Consider the following 25,436-nt stretch of genomic DNA (forward strand, 5'->3'; position numbering starts at 1 on the left):
CGCACAATCTTGCCTTGAAATCTCTTGTCAATTTTTCTTTTCCGTCCATATCTAGCGAGGTTAGCCACAGTGGGCTTTAAACTTCTTGATGACATTGTGCACGGTAGACACAGGAACATTCAGGTCTTTGGAGATGGACTTGTAGCCTTGAGATTGCTCATGTTTCCTCACAATTTGGTTTCTCAAGTCCTCAGACAGTTCTTTAGTCTTCTTTCTTTTCTCCATGCTCAATGTGGTACACACAAGGACACAGGACAGAGGTTGAGTCAACTTTAATCCATGTCAACTGGCTGCAAGTGTGATTTAGTTATTGCCAACACCTGTTAGGTGCCACAGGTAAGTTACAGGTGCTGTTAATTACACAAATTAGAGAAGCATCACATGATTTTTCGAACAGTGCCAATACTTTTGTCCACCCTCTTTTTTATGTTTGGTGTGGAATTATATCCAATTTGGCTTTAGGACAATTCTTTTTGTGTTTTTTCATTTAAGACAAATTAAATGAAGATAATAATACCAAAGAATTTGTGTTTGCAATCATTTTCAGGAAGAAACTGAGTTTTATCTGACAAAATTGCAGGGGTGTCAATACTTTTGGCCACAACTGTATGATTGTTTACCAATTAAAGGAAAATCATTAATCCCTCAGGCTGAACGGCATCTACAGCTGCCAGGGAATTTCACAAATTTGTATAATGTATTTCATAGAACACCATGATGAACTCTAATGAGTTCAGGAGGAATGGGCGGGTGGCAGTGATATCAATGCTAAAATACAGAAAATGCAGCTTCTGCCTCAACCTGGCTTATTCTGTAATGATTGGAAATAACATATGTGGGGGTCAATAACTTAGCTGCTTTCACTCATAAACCATAAAATACATCATTTCATCATCTACAGATTGACCACCAGTCTAATTTGTATGGGGGTCTCCCTGAGAAATGATGTTGGGTGCTAGAAGGATCCGGCCAGCTGAATTTATGTTTCCAATCTTTTCATTTTCCAGGGGATGAGCTACCACCAATGGAGTCTGGCAGTGACTCACTCTCTCTCTCCTCCGAGCTGTTCGCCTAACAGCTAACAATTAAGGGTGTATAAGGCAAAGAAGCTATGTAATGTCTTAAAAATGTGTAATACAGGGTTGTAAATTAGAGCAACAATTATAAATTCTGAATTTATAAAATCAGTTTACGACTTTTAGGTGACTCCTACAAACGAATATATTTAGGTCACCTGGAGGTTCAGCGCCCTACTAATCCTCACTAGTGGAGCTGGTATCCTATGATGGCAGATGGACAGAAAACACTTAACACCACAAAACACATGGAACAATTTTGATGGTAACAGTGACACCATACAGTGCAATCCTTTCTACCACCGGTATGTGTAGTGTTTGAGGGAAGAGGGAAGAACGAAGGCAAAAAGTCACAAGATAGCTACCTTGAGTTCTCAGACTAGCATACTACTCAATGCACACGAGTACGGACAGGTTGTCCCTTGGACAGTATCTGCACGTTCTTGTAGCAGCAGCTGATAAAGATGCAGTGACTCACCTGTCCAGGACAGAAGACACCTCTTCACTAAACTCTGAACTTTCACTGCTTCCTACAAGACAAAAAAAGGAGAGAGAAAATTTACAATAATTATCCAATTGATTATTATTGCTAAGCTTCTAAATGTTTAGTCATGACCATTATACTATTTACACATAGATCACAACTCCCAACATGACACGACTACTGGACATGATCTCATATAATTCTCTTCCTCTCTATACATGAAATACTACAACTCCCAACATCGTTACATTACATATAACCATAACATGAATAAACAATGAATAATGTAGTAGAGATAATACTGATTTTCTCTGGCAGCAGAAGGGATGAGATCTTTTCCAGCCAGACAAGGCAGAATCTCTTTTCCTACCAAGAATACAGTATATCATATCCATTATTACTCCCATCTGCAAGATATTTTATGACAGACAGCTCCTGACCCCATGTAACAGTACAATGTAACGCTCCTATCTGTGCATTATGATAGCACTGTATAGCATACATATAGGACTTTATTCTACAACTCCTATCATGCTGCAATAGCATAGCATGCTGGGTGTTGTAGTTTTGAAACAGTTGGAAGGACAACATTCTAAATAAAATGTATTCCTGGAAGAAATATCTCACGATCCCAGTAACATGTAAATAATTATGGATATTAGACAGCATTAATCTCAGCCGAGCTCCTTCTACTTGGAAAGGAAAAGTCCACCTGGTCACTAATGTCAAAATCATTTTCATATAGAAATACAGAGAGAATCTGAACCAGGTTCCTGTAAATCTCTAGAATAGAAGCATCAGCATAAAGATGAGGTTTAGATTACACCCCAGTCTTCACGAGATAACCATGAACAAAGAAATATTTATCCTCTGATCTCTCCACAGAGAAACCACCAGATATTAGGGACAAGGCAGGTGTCAATCACGAGAACCATGTCGGAGTATGCCATAGAGAAAAATTAAAATCCATACAGACATCTCCAGAGAAAGCACTTGCAATCTACAAGTCACCTTCACATGACTCCTTTTAGCAGCTGCCCCCTCCCTTGGAAACAGGTAATTAAAGAAAATCCTAATGGCTAGAAGATGTGGAGAAAGGCAGATTTATGACCTATAGAGATGAGCTATAAGAGTAAAAGATCTTTTTCTACCTTATAAAAATTTTGAAGTCAGGTTTTTACAAACTGCGCTGTTATAATAGAGAGGAAAATCATATTTTCAGAAATGTGATGAAATGGTGAACGCAAAACATGGTTTCACATCACTGGACAATGACCGGCATACCGTCAAATAGATATCAGTCAGATAGATAATAATATATATGCCATGTCTCCTATCTGTGAACAGAGAAAATCAAGATAAAAATATGATGATTATGTCTACTGCGGGAGACCTTCAGGAGTGGAGATATCGTAAAAGTTTAGAATCGAATAAATTCTTAAGGCTAAGACACATCCTATAGTTCTCTGAAGTCCAGCCCTGTTATGAGCAGAGTTGAGCGAATTTGTTCGGGCTCCCTCTTATTCAGCAACCTATAGCGCTTACCAAATAAGCTGCAGAGGGAACCCGGCTTCCTGGATCGCACCGGCCGATCAGCTGATCGGCGCCGCGGCTGCATGTGTTGCGACTGTGTCTCAGTCACAGAACATGCATGGAGAGCCCAACACACAGACTCTCCATACATGTCCTGTGACACAGCCGCGACACATGCAGCTGCGGCGCTGATCAGCCGACGTGATTCAGGGAGCTGAGTTCCCTCTGCAGGTTATTCAGTAAGCGCTATAGCTTGTCGAATAAGAAGGAACCCGAACAAATTCGCTCAACTCTAGTTATGAGTCACCACTGAGGAGGTATGTGTCTGTAACTTGTGATAATAAAAAGCCATTGCCAATTATGGTCCTTGTTCAATAACAGGAAGTTACATTGCTGTGTAGAATTGATCCACGTTCCACCGGATGATTTCACTAGTAGTTCTTCCCTCCATAAATCTGTGCCATTTCTGTGACCAGGTTTAGTGACTTTCTTTCGTTATTCCTTTTTATTTTAAGAAATTGTATATATTCTATTGTTTTGTCCCCTTTGTTAAAATCTTTTGTACATTTTTTTTTTTTAAACACTGCCGATCTTTGTCGATTAAATATAAAATATGATAGCTCTGTCTCTCTTGCTCTGTAAACGGCAACCCGGAAGCCATACCTTACCTGTAAGGGGCGTCCAATCGGCCTGTATAAACGACTTGCGTTGGCATTGAATAGTTACTTTATTATTGCAGAGTTGACAGTGACTGTACCGGGGGCATATACATATATTCCATGAGTTGGAATTGGAGGTGTGTATACCATACGCTCACTGTTAGTTCTCCAATAGCTGGCTTGGCATTGAAAGCAGCCGCAGCCTCGCCCATCACTCATCAGACAATTACGTAACTGTCCTGGAGATTGGACGCAGCAGAGATGTGTTCCCTTGACAAAAAGAAATCATCCTGTGGATCTATGTAATTTCCCTGGCTGGGCATTTTTGAAACAGTACAATGCGGATGGGTGAGATTTCGCAAAACCTTATTCCTGTCCTGTGGGGAAAAAAAATCTGCCAATTCAAGGGCATACTGCAAATTTCCTCCTGGTCTGACAGAAATCGTAACTGCACGTCAAGACTGAAGGTGATTTCCCACAATTTCAAGTACAAAGAGATGGCATGGGCTCAGGAGTTATGCCCATGCTATCAGCAGCAGGAGCCGGATCTTATATACAGCTGAGCTCCTCCTGTATGTGCTGAGATCGAACAAGCTTTGATCCCAGCACCCCTAATATGCTGCTGTCGATAGTAATGACAAGTGAGGAGTTTGACAAGAGGATACTATGAAACTATTATTTATTATTAGAGTTGAGCGACTTTTGTTTTTTTAGGGTCGAGTTTCGTTTCGTGAAACCCAACTTTTCCAAAAGTCGGGTCGAGCAAGATCGGCCGATTATAGGGAAAAGTCGGGGTCGTCCCGAAACACGAAACCCAATGTAAGTCAATGGGGAATAAAAGTCGGCAGTGAGAGGAGGACAGGAAACACACCTAGAGTGCCCATTTGAATGCCAAAAGCATCAATTCTTCTTACTTAAGCTTGTCATCCTTAATTAACTTCATAATACAAGTTACGCACTGAAAAATGGCGGTTATTTGGCTAAAGTTGTGGGGGGGTAGGGCTGGCTCCAGGTTTTCATGTGCCCTGGGCGAAAGAGCGCCCCTTTAACACATACCACAACTCATCATGCTCCGATACGGCAGGGAAATAGCGGTATAGTACAATGAAAAATACTTCACTTTTTACATCTCATGACGAGGCCCATCTATTTCTCCATACAGAATCATTGGTCCCATATAATGTTTGAAACAGTATATGGTGAGCTCCACATAATGCTACAGTATATGTTGGTCCCCATGGATGAAGCTCCACTGTCTTATGGGCCCAAATAATGCTCCAAACATAATGGGCCCCATTTCTAATGCTCTAGTGTATAATGGGCCCTGTAAATGCTGCTCCAGTGTCTGATGTCCACCTTTGGAATGTTCCAGTGTATGGTGGGCCCCATCTATCATTCTCCAGAGTATAGTGCTGCCCAAAAATTGCTGTCCCAACATTGAAAACAATCAAATAAGTCTCCTCGCTAGGGAATCCCTGTACTAGTCTGGACTCCTCGTCGTCCCCATCTTCCATCTCACTGCACAGTATTTCAACCTTGCAAGTGCTGTGATCCTGAGCAAGCAGGGGGGGCCCACTCGTTGGCGACGGCACTGGCACAGGGCCCCTGATAGTACGGTGGTGTGTCTGATGGCGGGTGGGCCGAACCTGCACTTTAATCTGCAGCTTCCTCTTTGTCACCGTGTAAGATGGAACGGTATATGGGAAGGGTAACCTGAGTTTCATCAGGGTCAGATTCAGGCCGTGTAGCGTGCGAGGGGAATGTCCCAGCAGATTCATCGAGCAGTGGCTGGGCATCAGTGCACTTGTGTCGCCCCCAGGAGTACGGTCGCCACAGTGGCATTACCTTCCTCCTAGGGAGTGTGATGTCATGCTTGAGAGAAACGAAGGATCTCTCTAGCAGGTAAACTGATTGGGCGGCATTATTCCCACGAGTCATGACCCTCCAAACAGCGTTCATGAAGGCAAAGTGTTTGTTTTACGTGGGCAGTATGGTTGCAAAGCTGAACCTTAAAGGAATGTCCAGAAGGGCACCACCAGGAGTGGAGGCTACGGTTAAATTCGACTCCACCTGGGAAACCTCAACCATGCCAGCTACAGAAAAGATGCACACATTGCAAGCTTAATTCCGTTAACGAACGAGACTCCGTCATGCCCCGCGGTCCGAGTCCGGCTTACTAGAGGGACACGTGAGGCTCTGGCACATGAGACTGGCCAATAACTGGTGTGTCATGCCCTTACATGTCCGTGGCTGCATGTGCGCTACACTGAAAAGGCCAGCGTTTGTCACTTACAGGTGCAGATAACCCGCTGAACAACGTTAGTGATGGGGATCACTGATTACAATTATTACCCGCGAACGATGATTTCCCAGTAAGTGCAGGTCAACCGCAGTTCCGGAATTAGGCCTAACCGTCATTCCTGAAAAAATGAAAAACTTACGTGTGCAAACCACAGGTGCTGTAGCTTGCTTAACAGCTCGCCAGCCATTCTCACGCCCAGTATGGATTACACGTGATTGCACAAAGGTGAGAAAGGGTACCGTATCCCCGGATAACATGTATGGATAGCGTACACATTCAAAATATATGTCAATACATCAGGAGGCAGGCTCAGACGGTGTTAGGCCCAGTATGGCTTGCACGTGATTGCACAAAGGTGAGAAAGGGTACCGTATCCCCGGATAACATGTATGGATAGCGTACACATTCAAAATATATGTCTATACATCAGGAGGCAGGCTCAGATGGTGTTAGGCCCAGTATAGCTTGCACGTGATTGCACAAAGGTGAGAAAGGGTACCGTATCCCCGGATAACATGTATGGATAGCGTACACATTCAAAATATATGTCTATACATCAGGAGGCAGGCTCAGACGGTGTTAGGCCCAGTATGGCTTGCACGTGATTGCACAAAGGTGAGAAAGGGTTCCGTATCCCCGGATAACATGTATGGATAGCGTACACATTCAAAATATATGTCTATACATCAGGAGGCAGGCTCAGACGGTGTTAGGCACAGTATGGATTGCACGTGATTGCACGAAGGTGAGAAAGGGTACCGTATCCCCGAATAACATGTATGGATAGCGTACACATTCAAAATATATGTCTATACATCAGGAGGCAGGCTCAGACGGTGTCAGGCACAGTATGGATTTGACGGCCCAGACTACACAGCGGAGGAGCAGGGAGAGGTAAAGATTGCAAATGCTGGGGCCCTGCCCAAGCAAGGGGGGCCCACTCGTGGGCGTCGGTACTGGCACTGGGCCCCTCATAGTACGGCGGTGTGTCTGATGGCGGGTGTGCACCACCACCGTCAGAGACACTTGATTGCACTATGAGGGACCCTGTGCCAGTGCCCACGCCCAAGAGTCGGCCTACCCACCTGTCCAGGGCAACGGCACTCGCACGGTGTCGTGCGCTAGGTGGTGACCCCGGCCATGGGGGGGGGAGGCAGCACAGTTGGGGAGTTTTAGAAAGTGGCATATGTTGATGTTGGACATTCAGCTGATGCAAAAGGCGAAATAGGTCAAGTCCCAGGAAGAGGTGGACCAAAGCAAGCCATTTTTCTGTCACCCTATGTGTCATCAGGGGAAGGTGGGACAAAATCCTTGGAAACCCATGCATGGTTCATTTTAATGAAGGTTAGATCATCCACATTTTGGGTTGACAGACGGGTCCTTTTTTCTGTCAGGATTGATCCAGCTGCACTGAAGACTCTTTCCGATGGCACACTTGCAGCTGGGCAAGCGAGCTCCTGTAAGGCATATTGTGCCAATTCAGGCCAGGTGTCCAGTTTAGCGGCCCAATAGTCAAAGGGGAATGACCTGTGTGGGAGAACATCGATATGGGAGGAAAAGTATTTTGTAACCATAGCCGACAACTGCTGTCTCCTGTCACTTTCCATCGATGCAGTATTACCAGTTGTGTGAGCGGTACTTGAAAAATCAGTCCACAACATTGTCATGAAACCCCTGTCTCCAACGCCACTTCTGCTGTGTGCACCATGAACACCTCTGCCAAGCTGCCCCCGGCCCGTACGGCTCGTGTGAGAACTATCACCGCTGCTGTGTGCTGGGAATGCCTCAAGCAACCGATTTACCAGAGTTGCTTGTTTATTAGCCAATATTAGGTCAAGGTTCTCCTGTGGCATGATGTTTTGTAATTTGCCTTTATAGCGTGGATCCAGGATGCTGGCCAACCAGTAGTCGTCATCGTTCATCATTTTGGCAATGAGGGGGTCCCTTTTTAGGATCTGCAAGGCATAATCTGACATGTGGGCCAATGTTCCCGGTGTCAATGATGCACTGCGAGTGCTGGTTGGAGGAGCACTTTCTGGCAAATCCACATCCCTACAGTCACGCACAAACCCTGTACCAGACCTTGCCACGCCAACATTTTCACTTGCCCCACGAGATGCATCCTCCTCCCCTAAGTAATCATCCCCATCATCATCCTCCTCCTCCTCTTCTTCCTCCACCTCGTCCAGGAGAGGTCCCTGAGCAGACAATGGCTGAATGTCATCAAGGATTCCCTCCTCCTCTTCCTCCTCATCAACATTGGCTGCAGACGCCTGCGCCTTAAGGTGCGTCAAAGTTTGCATGAGCAGACGCATAAGTGGGATGCTCATGCTTAGGATGGCGTCTTCTGCGCTTACCAGCCGTGTGCATTCCTCAAAACACTGAAGGACTTTACAGAGGTCTTTCAGCTTCGACCACTGCACACCTGTCAACTCCATGTCTGCTCTCAAAGTGCCTGGCCGTGTATCCTCCCACAAATGCATTATGGCCTGCCTCTGCTCGCACAGCAGCTCCACCATGTGCAGGGTGGAGTTCCACCTTGTTGCAATGTTGATAATGAGGCGGTGGTTGGGAAGGTGGAGCAATCGCTGCAGCTTCTGCATACGAACGGAGTGTACAGGCGACCGGCGGATGTGCGCGCACAGTCTTCGCACCTTCTGGAGCAGGGCTGTTAACTCCGGATAATTTTTGAGGAAGCACTGCACCACCAGGTTCAAGGTGTGAGCCAAGCAAGGTATGTGGCTGAGTTTTGAAAGGGCTATGGCTGCCACAAAATTACGGCCGTTATCACTAACTACCTTGCCTGCCTCAAGATGTACACTGCCCAGCCATGACTCAGTTTGTCGCTTCAAGTACTCGGCCAGCACCTCGGCGGTGTGTCTGTCGCCCAAACACATCATCTGCAACACAGCCTGCTGACGCTTTCCACTAGCTGCTCGATAGGGGGACACCTCGTGTGCAACAGTGGCAGCTGCAGATGGAGTGCTCGTACGACTGCGCTCTGTGGACGAGCTTTCGCTTCTGGAGGAGGAGGAGGAGGAGGGTCGAACGCCTACAGCCAACTGTTTCCTATACCGTGGGCTAGGCAGCACTGTCCCACCACCGCTGTCCCGTGGACCCTGCATCCACCACATTAACCCAGTGCGCAGTGATGGACACGTGACGGCCCTGGCCATGCCGACTGGACCAAGCATCAGTTGTGAGGTGCACCTTTCCACTCACTGACTGCTTGAGTGCATGGACAATGCGGTCTTTTACATGATGGTGGAGGGATGGGATGGCTTTGCGAGAGAAGAAGTGGCGACTGGGTAGGTCATAGCGTGGTACTGCATAGGCCATGAGTTCGCGGAAAGCCGCGCTTTCCACCAACCGATAAGGTATCATCTCCAACGAGATTAGTTTGGCAATGTTGGCGTTCAAACCCAGTGTACGCGGATGAGAGACTGAGTACTTTCTTGACCTACTCATAGTGTCTGGGAGGGTGAGCTGGACTTGAAAGCTGCATATGGTGGAAGTAGCGGTGGACAGGGCGGACTGAGAGAGGGTTTATGATGGTGATGGAGTTGGTGTTCTTTCTGATGGCCTAGATTCAGTATTTCGTTGATATAACAGTGGGATTCCCTGACTGCTGTGGCCTTGCAACGACACCTCAACATTTGCTGCTGTGCTAACCGGTGGGCTTACAGTGGGGGAAACAATGTAGCGTTGCTGACTACCTTCTTTGTGATCAGTTGCACATGTGGCACTTGAGGTTTGGTGTTGGTCCACGCTTGCAAGTGCATGGTGGTTAAATGTCTAAGCATGCAACTGGTATTCAAATTTTTCAGATTTTTCCCTCGGCTAAAGGTCTTTGCGCACTTCTTACAGATAACCTTGGCCTGATCATGAGGATTTTGTTCAAAAAAGTGCCACACTGCACTCTTCCTACTTTGGCAGACATTTTGCGGCCTAGCACGCTGTGATCTTTTGACCCTCTGGACAAGCTGTCCAGCAACTCTTTTGATTTTTGGAACCTGTCTTTGGAGTGCTCCGGGCCTGCCAGATAACAGCTGTTGCGATGTCGATGTCTGCTGTGGATGCTCCTCATCTGAGCTATTGGAAGCAGCACCCTCTTCCCCCAATGGATGCCAATCTGGGTCAACAACTGGGTCATCCATCACCTCCTCTTCATTGTCATGTGAACCTTCCTCTGTGTCACCGTGTATGGTGGTATAGTGTGCGGGAAGGGGCATCTGAGTCTCATCAGGGTCAGAATCTGGCTCTGTACACTGCGAGGACAATGTAGTGCTCTGAGTGAATGTACCAGCAGAATCATCTATCAGCGGCTGTGCATCAGTGCACTCCATGTCAGATTCATCTTGGCCTGGGTAATTCACCATTTCACTTGATAATCCAGGCATGGTATGTGAAAACAGCTCCATGGAGTAATCAGTAGTATGGCCTGCGTCATCCTTCAATCTTGGTTGGGGTGAAGGACACAAGGAAAGGTGTGGTTCATGAACATGAGTCTCCAATGACGACTCAGTGCTTTTACTTTTTACAACTTCAGAAGAGGAGGCGATAGAGCTGGAGGCTGAGTCAGCAATGTAAGACAAAACTTTTTCCTGATGCTCTTGCTTTAAAAGCGGTTTGCCAACTCCTAGAAAACTAAGCCTTCGAAGCCTTATGGAGCCAGACGATGACGCAGGCTCAACACCTCCTGCATTCGGTCCTATTTTGCTCTTGCCACTACCATCAGATCCACCACCAACACCATCATTACCAGCTGCCAACCCCCGCCCAATTCCACGGCCTCTTCCACCAGCCTTCCTCATTTTTTGTAGAAATGTAGACAAAATCCAACAAACTATATAGTAATGTAAAAAAAGGTACAAGGTGTCTATAGGACAGGGGAGATTTTGAATTTCTGCACACACTTGTGGACACTGGACACTTATGGATTGTGTGAGGCCCACTGAATATCACAGCGCTATGTCACAGGCTCGATGGCACAGGTGTGAAAAAAGTGACTACAGGATAAGGGAGATTTTGAATTTCTGCACACACTAGTGGACACTGGACACTTTTGGATTGTGTGAGGCCCACTGAATATCAGAGCGCTATGTCACAGGCTCGATGGCACAGGTGTGAAAAAAGTGACTACAGGATAAGGGAGATTTTGAATTTCTGCACACACTAGTGGACACTGGACACTTTTGGATTGTGTGAGGCCCACTGAATATCAGAGCGCTATGTCACAGGCTCGATGGCACAGGTGTGAAAAAAGTGACTACAGGATCACAGAGATTTTGAATTTCTGCACACACTAGTGGACACTGGACACTTTTGGATTGTGTGAGGCCCACTGAATATCAGAGCGCTATGTCACAGGCAGAAATTGCTAGTGTATCACAAACTACAAGGTGTATGTAGAATTGGGCAGAATAGGAATCTCCCTAGAGTGCAGGTCTGTAAGAACGGAACAAGTCCTCCACTTGTCCTTCCACAGTGACACACAGATAGCTTCACTGTGGCCGTGATAACAGCCGTTACACGGTACTGAGAGGAGCGTGCACGTACACGGCTGTCCGGTGTACGTAAAATTGTCAAGCTCCGTGTTTTTTAAGTATACGGACTGACACGCTGTCTCTATAGTTTTGAATGTGATCAAACAGCAAATATATTTAACTGTTTGAAAGCTAGACAAAACTAGTAGGTGCAGGTCTGTAAGAACGGAACATGTCCTCGACTTATTCTCACAGAGTGACACACAGATAGCTTCACTGTGGCTGTGATAACAGCCGTTACACGGTACTGTGTGAGGAGCGTACACCGATGTATGGTGTGAAAAAATGCACGCTCAGTACCTCAGCAGGACAAAAAAAAAAATTGGGATTGCTTTTAAAAAAGCAGTTTGCAGAGCAGTGGGTAACCAGCAATGCAGCTGTCAGGAAGCCTTAGAAGGCAGCCTAACAACCAACACCGCTGATCCACCACAATATAGTCTCCCCTTGCACTGCACACACAGTGACTGGTGTGTTGCACAGGCAAAATCGCTAGCAGCAGAAGCAGTTTTTTTTTCTTCTTCCCTGCCTAACGCTCTCCCTACAGAATCAGCAGCAACCTCTCCCTATACTGAGATCGGCAGAAGTAAGATGGCGGTCGGCGTGCACTCCCTTTTATAACCCCTGTGACGCCCACCAAAGCAAGCCAATCATTTGCATGCCCTTCTGAAAGATGGTGGTGACCCCTGCCTATGTCATCACGTTGCCCGCAGTGTCCGTGGATCCTGATTGGCTGAAAAAGAGCGCAAAACAAACTTTTGAAACGCGACTTTGGCACGTAAGTCGCCGACCTCGTGGCCGACCTCATCCTAGGGTCGGGTTTCGTTTCATGAAACCCGACTTTGCCAAAAGTCGGCGACTTTTGAAATTTTTCGACCCGTTTCGCTCAACTCTATTTATTATGTATGGTGAACATCATTTTTAAAAAAAAAAATTATGGAAGAATTACTGTTTATATTCACTTTGCCTCACAAAAAAGTTAAACAAAAAGTGATTGAAAAATTGTATGTATCCTAAAGTGTTGCAAATAAAAACTGCACTTGTTACACAGAAAAAAAAAAACTCACACAGGTTAGGATATGCCATAATTATTTTCCCATAAAGTAAACCTGTCAATTATACTGGTTAACCAAAACGTAAAATCAACAGATCACATTTATTGTTTTTTTTGCTTATGCCTCCTACCAAAAGAAATAAAAAGTGATCAAAATGCCCTATTTACCCCAAAATGGAATCAGTAAAAATTACAGTTACAGGCATCAGAATACAGCAACCATAAAAGAAAAAGTTTGTTTTTTTTCCGCAAAAGTAGCACAATATAAAAAAAATACACTGCTCAAAAAAATAAAGGGAACACTAAAATACCACATCCTAGATATCTCTGAATGAAATATTCCAGTTGGAAATTTTTATTCGTTGCATAGTGGAATGTGTTCAGAACAATAAAACATAATAATTATCAATGTAAATCAAAATGAATATCCCATGGAGGTCTGGATTTGGAATGATACTAAAAATCAAAGAGGAAAATCAAATTACAAGCTGATCCAACTTCAGTGGATATGCCTCATGACAAGCATAAGATGCTCAGTATTGTGTGTGGCCTCCATGTGCCTGTATGACCTCCCTACTGTACAACGCCTAGGCATGCTCCTGATGACGCAGCAGATGGTCTCCTGAGGGATCTCCTCCCAGACCTGGACTAAAGCTTCTGCCAACTCCTGGACAGTCTGGGGTGCAACATGACATTGGTGGATGGAGCGAGACATGATGTCCCAGTTGTGCTCAATCGGATTCAGGTCTTGAGAATGGGCAGGCCAGTCCATAGCTTCAATGCATTCATCTTGCAGGAACTGCTGACACACTCCAGCCACATGAGGTCTGGCATTGTCCCGCATTAGGAGGAACCCAGGGTCAACCACACCAGCATATGGTCTCACAAGGGGTCTGAGAATCTCATCTCAGTACCTAATGGCAGTCAGGCTATCTCTTGCGAGCACATGGAGGGCTGTGCGGCCCTCCAAAGATATGCCACCCCACACCATTACTGAACCACTCCCAAACCAGTCATGCTGAAGGATGTTGCAGGCAGCAGACCGCTCTCCATGGCGTCTTCAGACTTTGTCACCTGTGCTCAGTGTGAACCTGCTTTCATCTGTGAAGAAATCATGGCACCAGTGGTGAATTTGCCAATCCTGGTGTTCTGTGGCAAATGCCAAGCGTCCTGCACAGTGTTGGGCTGTGAGTACAACCCCCATTTGTGAACGTCGGGCCCTCAGATCATCCTCATGGAGTCGGTTTCTAACCGTTTGTGCAGACACTTGCACATTTGTGGCCTGCTAGAGGTCATCTTGCAGGGCTCTAGCAGTGCTCCTCCTGTTCCTCCTTGCACAAAGGTGGAGTGTTGTGAACTCATTTTCTGGTCTGCCTCTGGTTTCTGGTGAGGGAGCTGGTTGTGCTGACAGAATAGTTGTGAGTTTTCTTTCCAGGCTCCCTCTGGTGCTGGCAGGAGGTAGTGAAGCTGATCTAATTAACAGAGACCTGCCACCTGATAATGAGGAAGAGGAGTGGACATCTGGAGTCTCAGACTGGATTTAAGACAGCCGACTCCGTATTCTCATGCTGGTGATTTTTTCCTGCCTCCTGAGGTCTTAGTTTCCTGCTCAGTTCCTGCCATCTCAAGCTAAGTTGTCTTTGCTAATGTTCACATTTGATTTGGTTTGGTCTATTCAGTTTTTTTGTGTGGTCAGCCAGCCCCGGCTGGGGCTGTGCTGAATTTCCACTTTTATGTCACTGTATGTGCCAGTTTGCTTTTTGTCCCTTATTAGATTGGCCTCTTTTTGCTCTGTTCTCAGAAAATGCCAGAGTGCTGATATAGTGGGAGAAGTCTAGTGACTTCAGGGTATTTTTTGCTATCAGAAGTGTTGGACATTGTTGCAGTGTTTTTTGGCGTGATTGCAGACAGTATCTTTCCTTTCCTGTCCTTTCTAGCTAGTGTGGGCCCCATCGCTTGCTCAGCCTATTTTCCTACCTGTGTTCGTGTCTTCATCTTGTCTCACCGTCAATACATGTGTGGGGGCTGTCTATTCCTTTGAGGTCTGCTCTGGGGCAGTTTTAGATTTCCCCTTTTCTTGCTTTAGGCTTATTTAGTCCACCGGCTGTGACGAGGCGTCTAGAATCATCGTAGGTACGCTCCACGGCTGCTGTTAGTTGTGTGGTTAGGATCAGGGGTCTGCAATCTGCGTAGTTACCAACCTCTCTGGTTTTCTGTGACTTGGCTTGGTCTTGTTTTCCTCCTCGGTGACCCATTCATAACAGCGGAGGCAGCGGTCCTGCTGCTGGGTTGTTGCCCTCCTACGGCCCCCTCCACGTCTCCTGGTGTCACCTGTGTCCTGATAGTGCCTCCAGCCTCTGGACACTATGCTGACAGACACAGCAATCCTTCTTGCCACAGCTCGCATTGATGTGCCCTCCTGGATGAGCTGCACTACCTGAGCCACTTGTGTGGGTTGTAGAATCCATCTCATGCTACCACGAGTGTTAAAGCACAACCAACATTCAAAAGTGACCAAAACATCAGCCAGAAAGCATTGGTTCTGAGATGTGGTCTGTGGTCCCCACCTGCAGAACCACTCCTTTACTGAGGGTGTCTTGATAATTGCCAATAATTTCCATCTGTTGTCTATTCCATTTGCACAACAGCATGTGAAATTGATTGTCAATCAGTGTTGCTTCCTAAGTGGACAGTTTGATTTCACAGAAGTTTGATTTACTTGGAGTTATATTCTGTTGTTTAAGTGTTCCCTTTATTTTTTTGAGCAGTGTATATATAAATTTGGAACTGTGGTGATAGTATCGATAATCATCAACAAGCTTCTTAAATCTCGCAAATGGAATTTTGGACCACTCTTCTTTTTTGAAAACTGCTCCAGGTCTCTCATTTGTGAAGGTGCCTCTTCCCAACAGCAATTTTAAAATCTCTCCACAGGAGTTCAATAGGATTTAGATCTGGACTAATTACTGGCCACTTCAGAACTCCAGTGCTTTGCTTCCATCCATTTCTGGGTGCTTCTTGAATTATGTTTGGAGTCATTATCCATATGGAAGACCTATGACCTAGAACGCAAACCCAGCTTTCTTATACTGGGCACTACATTGTGACCCAAAATCCTTTGGTGCTCTTCAGATTTCATGATGCCTTGTTGATGATGATGATAAAGCGGTTAGTAAACGACAATGCCAAGCAGGGCTCAAATATGCTAACAGTAGATTAGGGGGCAGAAACAAAACATTGGCTTTATTGAAGGACAGATGATTTTATGCTGGAAAATTAGACTAAATGTTTCTTGTAATGATAACAGCAACAATAGATACAAGGAGAGATAGCTGGAGCATGTCACACAAGCTGTGCTCCAGCAATTTCAATACAAAGTACAATATAAACAATTTTTACAAACTACTCTTATAAATTCCTACCTAGCTTCTGATAATTGGGCCATGCAGCTACAGCTCCCTAACTTAAGAAACCTGCTCTATACCCTAACACAGCTGAACACCGGTGTTCAGCTCTCACAGAACTGCAGCACTGAGAATCATAGAATCATAGAATCATAGAATCGTAGAGTTGGAAGGGACCTCCTGGGCCATCTGGTCCAACCCCCTGCTCAAAGCAGGATTCGCTAGTCAGATGTCTGTCCAGCCTCTGTTTGAAGACTTCCATTGAAGGAGAACTCACCACTTCTCGTGGCAGCCTGTTCCACTCATTGATCACTCTAACTGTCAAAAAGTTTTTTCTAATATCTAATCTGTGTCTCTTCCCATTCAGTTTCATCCCATTGCTTCTAGTCTTTCCTTGTGCAAATGAGAATAAAGTTGATCCTTCTACAATGTGACAGCCCTTTAGATATTTGTAGACAGCTATTAAGTCTCCTCTCAGTCTTCTCTTTTGCAAACTAAACATTCCCAAATCCTGCAACCTTTCCTCATAAGACAGGGTTTGCAGACCGGTCACCATTCTGGTCGCTCTTTTCTGAACTTGCTCCAGTTTGTTGATGTCTTTTTTAAAATGTGGTGCCCAAAACTGGACACAATATTCCAGATGAGGTCTGACCAAAGAGGAGTAGAGGGAAATAATGATTTCACGTGATCTAGACTGTATGCTTCTGTTAATACATCCTAGAATTGCATTTGCCTTTTTTGCTGCTGCATCACACTGTTGACTCATATTCAGTCTGTGATCTATTAGTATACCCAAGTCTTTTTCACATGTGCTGTCACTTAGCCCTATTCCTCCCATTCTATATATGCTTTTTTCATTTTTATTGCCCAGATGTAGTACTTTGCATTTCTCCCTGTTAAAAACCATTCTGTTAGTTGCTGCCCACTTCTCCAGTTTATTTAAATCTTTTTGAATCCTCTCTCTCTCTTCTCTAGTATTAGCTATCCCTCCTAGCTTTGTGTCATCAGCAAATTTAATCAGTTTACCCTCAATTCCTTCATCTAAATCGTTGATAAAGATGTTGAACAATACAGGGCCCAGGACAGAGCCCTGTGGTACCCCACTTGAGACATTCTTCCAACTGGATGTGCAGCCATTTACGACCACTCTTTGGGTCCGATCACTAAGCCAGTTATGAATCCACCTAACAGTTGCCTTGTCCATTCCATACTTAGTCATTTTTTCAATAAGGATTGTATGAGAGACTTTGTCAAATGCTTTGCTGAAGTCAAGATATACTATATCTACAGCATTTCCTTGATCCACCCAATCAGTGATACCGTCATAGAAGGAAATTAAGTTAGTCTGACATGACTTATTAGTTAGAAACCCATGCTGACTCTGTTTAATCACTTCATTCTTATCCAGGTATTGACATACATGTTGTTTAATAATTTGTTCAAAGATCTTTCCTGGTATAGAAGTCAGACTCACCGGCCTATAGTTGCCTGGGTCCACCTTCTTCCCCTTTTTGAAGATAGGAACAACATTTGCTCTTCTCCAGTCTTCTGGCACTTCTCCTGTTCTCCAAGAATTTTCAAAGATTATGGAGAGGGGTTCAAAAATTTCTTCTGCTATCTCCTTCAGTACTCTGGGGTGTAATTCATCTGGACCTGGAGACTTGAATTCATTTAGGTTAGCTAAGTGTTTCCTCACTATCTTTCTGTTTATAGATATCCTGGATTCTTCTATTCCCTTAATAGGACAGTGAATAACAGTTGATGTTGCATTTCCTTTCTGAGAGAAAACAGATGCAAAATAGGAATTTAAAAGTTCAGCCTTCTCAACATCCTGTCTTACCATTTCATCATTTTCATCCTGTAAAAATCCTATAGCATCTTTGACTTTTCTTTTACTTTTGACATATCCCCAAAATCCTTTATTATTGCTTTTGACATCTCTTGCAAGCCTCAGTTCATTTTCAGCTTTAGCTAATCTGATTTGTGCCCTGCAGGTTCTGCAGACAGCATTATATTCTTCTTTAGATATACCTCCCTCTTTCCATTTTATAAACATTTTTTTCTTTCTTTTTAGCATGTGCTTAAGTTCTGTGTTCATCCATCCTGGTTTCCTTAAATGCTTCCTATTCTTCCCTCTTTTCGGAATTGTTAACAACTGTGCTTTGAGAATTTCATTTTTCAAGATTTCCCATCCTTCCTGGACATTTTTGTCTTTAAGGATATCCAGCCATTGGATCCCTCCAATTCTCTTTCTGAATCCCTTAAAATCTGCCTTTCTGAAATCTAACCTTGACGTCTGAGTCTTCACAGGTCTTCCACCTCTAGTTATCCAAAATTCTAAAATAGCATGGTCGCTACCTCCTAGGGTCCCAGCCACTTTTACCTCCTCAACCATTTCCTCCCTGTTTATAAGGATTAGATCCAAGGTAGCAGTTCCCCTTGTTTTCTCCCTTACCTTTTGGAAGATAAAGTTGTCAGCAAGAGAGGATAAGAATTTCCTTGACCTGTTAGTTTTGCCTGAGAGAGATTCCCAACAAATGTCTGGATAGTTGAAATCTCCCATGACAACTATGTCATATTTTTTGGAGAACTTGGCCATCTGATGCATAAAGAGTTCATCTATATCTTCGGCTTGCACAGGCGGCCTGTAGTAAATGCCTACAATGGTGTCCTTTCCATTGTTCTGTCCTTGTATTCTTACCCAAACAGTTTCCACAGAACTCCCAGTCTCTGAAGCTTCAATCTCTGTGCAGATATACACGTTTCGAACATACAATGCGACACCCCCTCCTCGTTTATCAAGTCTGTTTCTTGCAAATAAGTTGTATCCTTCTAGTCTTGTATTCCAATCATGTGTATTGTCCCACCAAGTTTCAGTGATTCCAATTACATCATATTTCTTTTCCTGTGTTAGTAGTTCCAATTCTCCTTGTTTGTTGCCCATGCTTTGTGCATTAGTATAGAAACATTTTAGTTTGTGATTGGTTTCTCTTTCTCCAATATTTTTATTAATTAGATTCTTTCGTCTTTGTTCTTCCTTTCCACTTCTAATAGCAGAGTTCTCAATAGCATTTGTCAGGTGTATGGCTTTTTCTGGTCTTTTGCTTCCCTTCCCATGTTGTTCTAGTTTAAAGCTCTCCTTACAAGTGTAGCAAGGCGACTTCCAAATACATGCTTTCCAGTCTTCGTAAGGTGCACCCCATCTCTAGCAAGTAGTCCATCGTATAAGTAGTTCACTCCGTGATCCAGAAATCCAAATCGTTGCTGACGGCACCATCGACGTAGCCAGTTGTTCACCTGCAGAATCTTATTCCACCTCCTTGTTCCATGGCCATCCACTGGGAGGATGGAAGAGAAGACCACCTGCGCTCCCAGTTCTTTCACTTTCTTGCCTAAGTCTTCAAAGTCTCTGCAGATGATTTCCAGGTCGTTTCTTGCGGTGTCATTTGTCCCCACATGTAGTAGCAGGAATGGGTAGTCATCTGTAGGTCTGAAGAGTCCTGATATCCTGTCAGACACATCTTTAATTTTTGCACCTGGAAGACAGCACATTTCTCTTGTAGTTATATCCGGTCTGCAGATAGCGGCCTCTGTTCCTCTCAGCAGGGAATCCCCCATGACCACCACTCTCCGTTTCTTCTTCACAACATTTTTCTTTCTCCATCCAGGAGGACTCTGAGGGCGTACAAGGTTGCTGTTTGTTGGCAAAGTCTTATCATGATGTATTTCTTCATCGTTTTCCTGCGTGAGAGCCTGGTACTGGTTTCTGAGCAGTATGGGTGCTGACTGCCTCCTGATCCTCCTGCTTCTCTGGGTCACATGTCTCCATTCCTCTGTTTCTTCAGGTGCACTTCGAATTTCTTCTCTTTCTGTAACATGAAGAGATAATTCTGCTCTGTCCAAGAACTCTTCACCTTCCTTAATGATCTTCAATGTAGCTAACCTCTCTTCGAGATTTTGCAACTTTTCCTCCAACAGGGACACAAGCTTGCATTTGTGGCATGTGAAGTTTGGCTTTTCCACTGGTAAATCTGTGAACATGTAGCAAGAAATGCAGCTCACCAAATGGCTCCTGGCCTCTTCCATCTTGAGATTTCTTAAAAACGATGAAAGATGAGCCAAAGTTTTTCCGATTTCCTCTTTTCAGCTGCAACGGCCAAAACCCAGTGATCGTTGAGCTCGCGGAGACTCTTCACTTATCCCAGAAGGCACTGGGAATATGCAAATGATCTCCTCAAGACTCTTCCCCTGGTTTTCCGATTTCCTCTTTTCAGCTGCAACGGCCAAAACCCAGTGATCGTTGAGCTCGCGGAGACTCTTCACTTATCCCAGAAGGCACTGGGAATATGCAAATGATCTCCTCAAGACTCTTCCCCTGGTTTGAGGAGAAAGTCTAATAGCTTCTGCTTGGTCCCCATCCAGTCATGCCAAGTTGGTTAACGGTTCAGTCTTCTTTCTGGACTGGGCAAGTATACATCCTACTTTCAATGCTGAGGAACCACAGCGTTGCTTTCTCTCTCCAGGTTACAGGTGCTTGGGGCAAAACTTTTCGGCTGTAGTATGCGACCCTTTACTTCGGACATGTTCCTGCTAGCCGATCCTGCGGTAACCTGTCACTATTCTAAAGCAACTGATTCGTTTAACAGTCTCTCAGGGTTCTCACATCCTTATTGGTCTGTCTTCCTGACACGGGCATGAGTCTCCCCCTGTCTCCACTTCCAGATTAGATACTTCCTGCTAGTTGCTCAAACCAACACACAGCAAACTGCAGGGGCGAAGGACTAGTCCAAGTGCACACAAATCAAAGGAAAGTCACAGTGTAATTCAGATCTTGGCAGGGGCCATAACTGTTCTGTTTTCCATGCTCAGTGTGGCACACACAGACACGCAATGCATAAATTGAGTCAACGTCTCCTTTTATCTGGTTTAATGTGTGATTTTCATATTGCGCACACCTGTTACTTGCCACAGGTGAAGTTCAATGAGCATCACATGCTTGAAACAAAGTTGTTTACCTACATTATTGGAAGGTGCCAATAATTTTGTCCAGTCCATTTTGGGGGTTTACTGTGAAATTATGTCCAATTTGCAGTTTAGTCTCTGTTTTTTTTGTATTGTTCTGATATACAAAAAGGAAAAAAGCATGTATATCACAAAATGTGTATTGGGCGGCGTGGTGGCTCAGTGGTTAGCACTGCAGCCTTGCAGCACTGGGGTCCTGGGTTAAAATCCCACTAAGGACAACATCTGCAAGGAGTTTGTACGTTCTCCTCGTGTTTCTGTGGGATTCCTCTGGGTACTCCAGTTTCCTCACAAACTCCAAAGTCATACTGACAGGGAATTTAGATTGTGAACCCCATTGGGCACAGTGCCAATAATGTCTGTAAAGCACTGTAAAATTAATGGCGCTATATAAATGAGTAAAGAAAATAAATAAATAAATACAATGGGAGAAATATTTCATTTTCTGGAACAATTTCAAGGGTTCCATGTCTAATTCCGAATTTGTAAAACTGTGAAGCTTAGTCATATTGACCTACAGAATATTCATGCAGCACGCCAATTAGAGTAAAATCTAAAATGCAAAATAACATTGGCAGCATAGCGGTTTTGTTTATATTCTTTCCCATTCCCATAAAGAAAAGCTTGTTAAGTTTTACGTACATTAAATGCATCTCACCTTGAAAAAAAAAAGCCCTCATACAATGTTGCAAAAAAAAAAAAAGATATGGCATCTGGAACGCAACAATACAATAAATAAAAGTCTGTAATTAAGGTTAAAACTATCTGTGATGTCAAGGAGTTAATACGGGGGCATCTTATTTCAGTCATATTAAATGTTCAGTATCTAGGTGTTACATGACCCAATGAGTTCTTTCAAAAACTATACTGATGGGTGCTATGACAGGTGATCGTTGCCCTAAGTCACCCAGCCAAAAATACCTCACATTTTGTGATGTCCAGTGAGGGCGTTATTAAATTTAATTTCACAAATAAACATTTAGATTTAATCAGTTGTTATCCCCTCTGCCTGACAAGTTGATATTTACACATTGAGGCATGTGTGATGGCTCTACCAGCATTCAACATCCCCAGCACCTCTATTTAGTTTGGGTGATGAGCTGTCGTCAGCTCTGGGGGGTGAAAGATTCCTTTTCCCGGTGGACACAGAGCAGCATAAGGACTACATTCAGAACAGTGAATGGCATATTTAGTAATATCTATAGAGAAGCTGGGCCAGACATTTGTATCTGATAATTAGTATTTACTTGGGAAGCTTTCCTGTCATCTCATGGACGGTCAGAGTAAACTGCAAGGGATGTGCTATAAATATGCAGACAGACTATTTGGATCAGAAACCGCAGCAAGATCTGAACCCAACTGATTAATATTTGTGAATACTTGGATCTCTCACCAACACTAGTCCTTATTCACATTGGGTGGGGATTTAAAATGAACTTTTCCGTATTATTAAAAAGATTAAAACTTACACGTGTAGGAAGATTGACCAGACCGGGGGTACCTCTCTTGCGCAGGTCCCGGAACTGTCGGGGCTGTCACCATTGCTGCCGAAGGGAAAGTTTTCTGTCCTGGATGGACCCCTGAACTCAACAGCAGGGGGCGAAAGGGGCTGTGTGTTGGAAAGCGATGGTCTTGGCGGGAAGACAGTGTGCAGCAAGATGTGTGTGCTCCCACTTTAGAGCAACGTGATAGCGCAGGGCCGCGCTGTAGATCCCCGACATACATGGACTCTGATTGTGAGCAGCAAACTGCTGCGTTCCCGCTCACTCCTGTGACCGAGAAGCCGACTCGTACCGTCCCGGTTATTGCTGCGAGCGTGCCCTCTAAGACTGACCTGGTGACTCATACGGAACCAGGTAATTCCTCCCCCGCCTCCAACGCCAAACGGAGTCACGCTCCGGCAGTGTTTCAGACTGTGCAGTATTCTCAGGACCTCACTTAGAACAGCAAGGATACGGCGCCTTTATCAGGAGCCAGATCCTCAACTTCTTCAGGACCTCGCCAGACAAAGCTTTGTCAGAGCTGCAAGGAACACCTCTCTGTAATTCCTTCCTTCACCAGACTTTACACCAGAGCTCCCCTGAGCTGCTCTCTGTAGTTCCTTCCTTCACCAGTCTTGGTTGGAAATGAGCAATATCACCAACAGTGATTGCAACACCTGACACTCTTTTATAGCAGAGCCAGAGCAATCACACCTGCTTTATAATCACGTGCACTAAACTAAAGTAACCAGAGTGCAATGACCCTAACGGCCACCGGGGGCAAAACTAGAACTGAAACCACCACAGTGCAATGACCCTAATGGCCACCGGGGGCAAAACTATCTTTAAGCACACAGCTTAAGGAAAAAAAAAAGGTTACTAGTGCTTTTTATCTGTTATGATCCAGCATGGATCATGACACCCACCATCTTACCTTGCTATCGGCAGCAGGGCTCCAAAGATAAATACATTTGTGTTCCCACAACCAATTCCTCCCTGTATTCAAGGGAAAGAAGGCAGGCATCCCCCACTTTATTTAATACATCTTCAAATAAGCATAAGTTCCCCAACTGGATGTGCTAAGCAAAAGAGAACACAGACAGGACAGCATGGGATCACAGCTGATTGTTTAAAACTTGTGCTACCTCACAGAAACAAAGAAATGTTTTACCTTACAGAAAGCAGCGGCTGCAATCCTGTGCTATAATGTCTTTTGTTTCCTCCCCTGTCCAGGAGCTGTGGTATGACCCGACCATGTTCCTGCATGGTCAGACACAGCCATTATACAGTACATGGCAGGGGCACATTTATTAGATTATCTCAGCACAGGAACATCAGTTTTTTAACACATCCAATTGCGGAACTTATTATAATTCAAAGATGTATTGATTAACCCATTAATGACCTATTATGTGCTATGTCCTTCAGGTCACCGCCTCCTCTTTGGTGTCTGCTCCAGCAATGGGCTCACACCTTTTCTGGCATATGACTGCTGATCTGATCAACTGACATGTGCCCCCAATATATATATATTATACAAAAAAGTTGCACTCTATCCTGCTAAAGCATGTCAATGTGAAATATATGAAATTATGAAATATGAATAGCAACATGGCATCTGAATATTAGGAAAAAAAATGAGACTTTGCACATAATTTGGCCAATTCATGTCTTCCCATCAGCCAATATCAAGGTGGTCTCAAAAGCTGATGGGTCCCACTCCCTACTTATCAATGTGAATACCTCTCTTAGGCTGATGTCCAAATTCCTGGGTGAAGGTGGACACCTCTCTCAGAAAAGCCTGCATTTATGGGTAGGTAGGAACCTGCTGTAATTAAAATCGCCACAAGTTTTTAATTAAAATAAAGGCATGACTCTGGGAAGAAGGGGAGCAAAAACGGAAATACTCCTGGTCATTAAGGGCTTAAAGTATACCTCTGTAACTTTGTGAACCCTCTTCACTGTGATGGACCTGACTATGAGAGATGTCATGTGGTCACAATAGCAGAGAGGCTGTGGGACTCAGGCCTGTAACATCTGAGCACTAATAACACTGAAAGCTTTGTATATATCATCATCCTGAACTCACTGATACGTTATGTTTTCTTCTTTCACCTGTCATCAGCTCAAGAATTACAGTGTGATATCTTACCCACCGCCTGTATATAAACCCTAGGGCTCCTCGTTCCGACACTCATGATTAAGTGTTTTTAGACAAGTTGGATTGAATGGTCAGGGGGTGTCATAAATTTGAAGGAGGCAGTTGATAGGTGGGAAAATATTTTCAATTTGTCATTAAATCACTTAGCGTCTGGGAGAGACTGGTCACACACGACATTTATAATTATGAGGCCACTGTGGGAAACTGATGCCTTTTATATAACTGTACAAAATGCTTCCTAAACAGACATGACTTCACATTGATGTCTAATTTATAGGGAAGCCTTCAACGTCCACCTGAGAGCAGCATGGCCCTGGTCAGTGATGTATCACACTTATTAGGCTGCTTTCTGCAGGTCTAACAGTTTATCCTTACTAGCCCTCTAGTGATAATCCTCTGCTGATAAGAGTGCTGCAGCAAAAACCTGACATCAGTCTCTTTACATGAACACACAGGTACCGATTCATCTCAGCATTTCAGCAATTATGCCAGAAACATGATGTAATTTGCTTTTCACACCAGTTTTGGTAATATGGGAAGAATGGGGGCTATGACTCCACAGCTTGTCTAATTCATGACAATCTGTGGCGTACCTTACATCACAAATCTTACTCCATGACTGGAGTTAGATTTGTGGTGAGTTACACAGAGGCACAGGCCAGTTTTCAGATTCATTAAGAGGTGTGTGCCTCTGACTCCAGCACACCCCTTCAAGGA

At 44.4% G+C, this 25,436-nt stretch overlaps 1 protein-coding gene across 8 annotated transcripts in view; it reads right to left on the minus strand.

Moving 5' to 3' along the window:
• RALGPS1 (Ral GEF with PH domain and SH3 binding motif 1) overlaps positions 1-25,436 on the minus strand; it is a 1,264,350-nt gene that overhangs the window by 86,380 nt on the left and 1,152,534 nt on the right. For all 8 annotated transcript variants that reach the window (XM_073541171.1, XM_073541175.1, XM_073541174.1 and 5 more), the window contains one exon: positions 1,555-1,606. In XM_073541171.1, the coding sequence (XP_073397272.1) occupies positions 1,555-1,606 (52 nt within the window). The remainder of the gene's footprint in view (positions 1-1,554; positions 1,607-25,436) is intronic.

The sequence above is a fragment of the Dendrobates tinctorius genome, unplaced genomic scaffold (assembly GCF_039654945.1).
Source record: "Dendrobates tinctorius isolate UK_male_01 unplaced genomic scaffold, ASM3965494v1 ptg000120l, whole genome shotgun sequence".
In the NCBI taxonomy this organism is placed as follows: domain Eukaryota; kingdom Metazoa; phylum Chordata; class Amphibia; order Anura; family Dendrobatidae; genus Dendrobates; species Dendrobates tinctorius.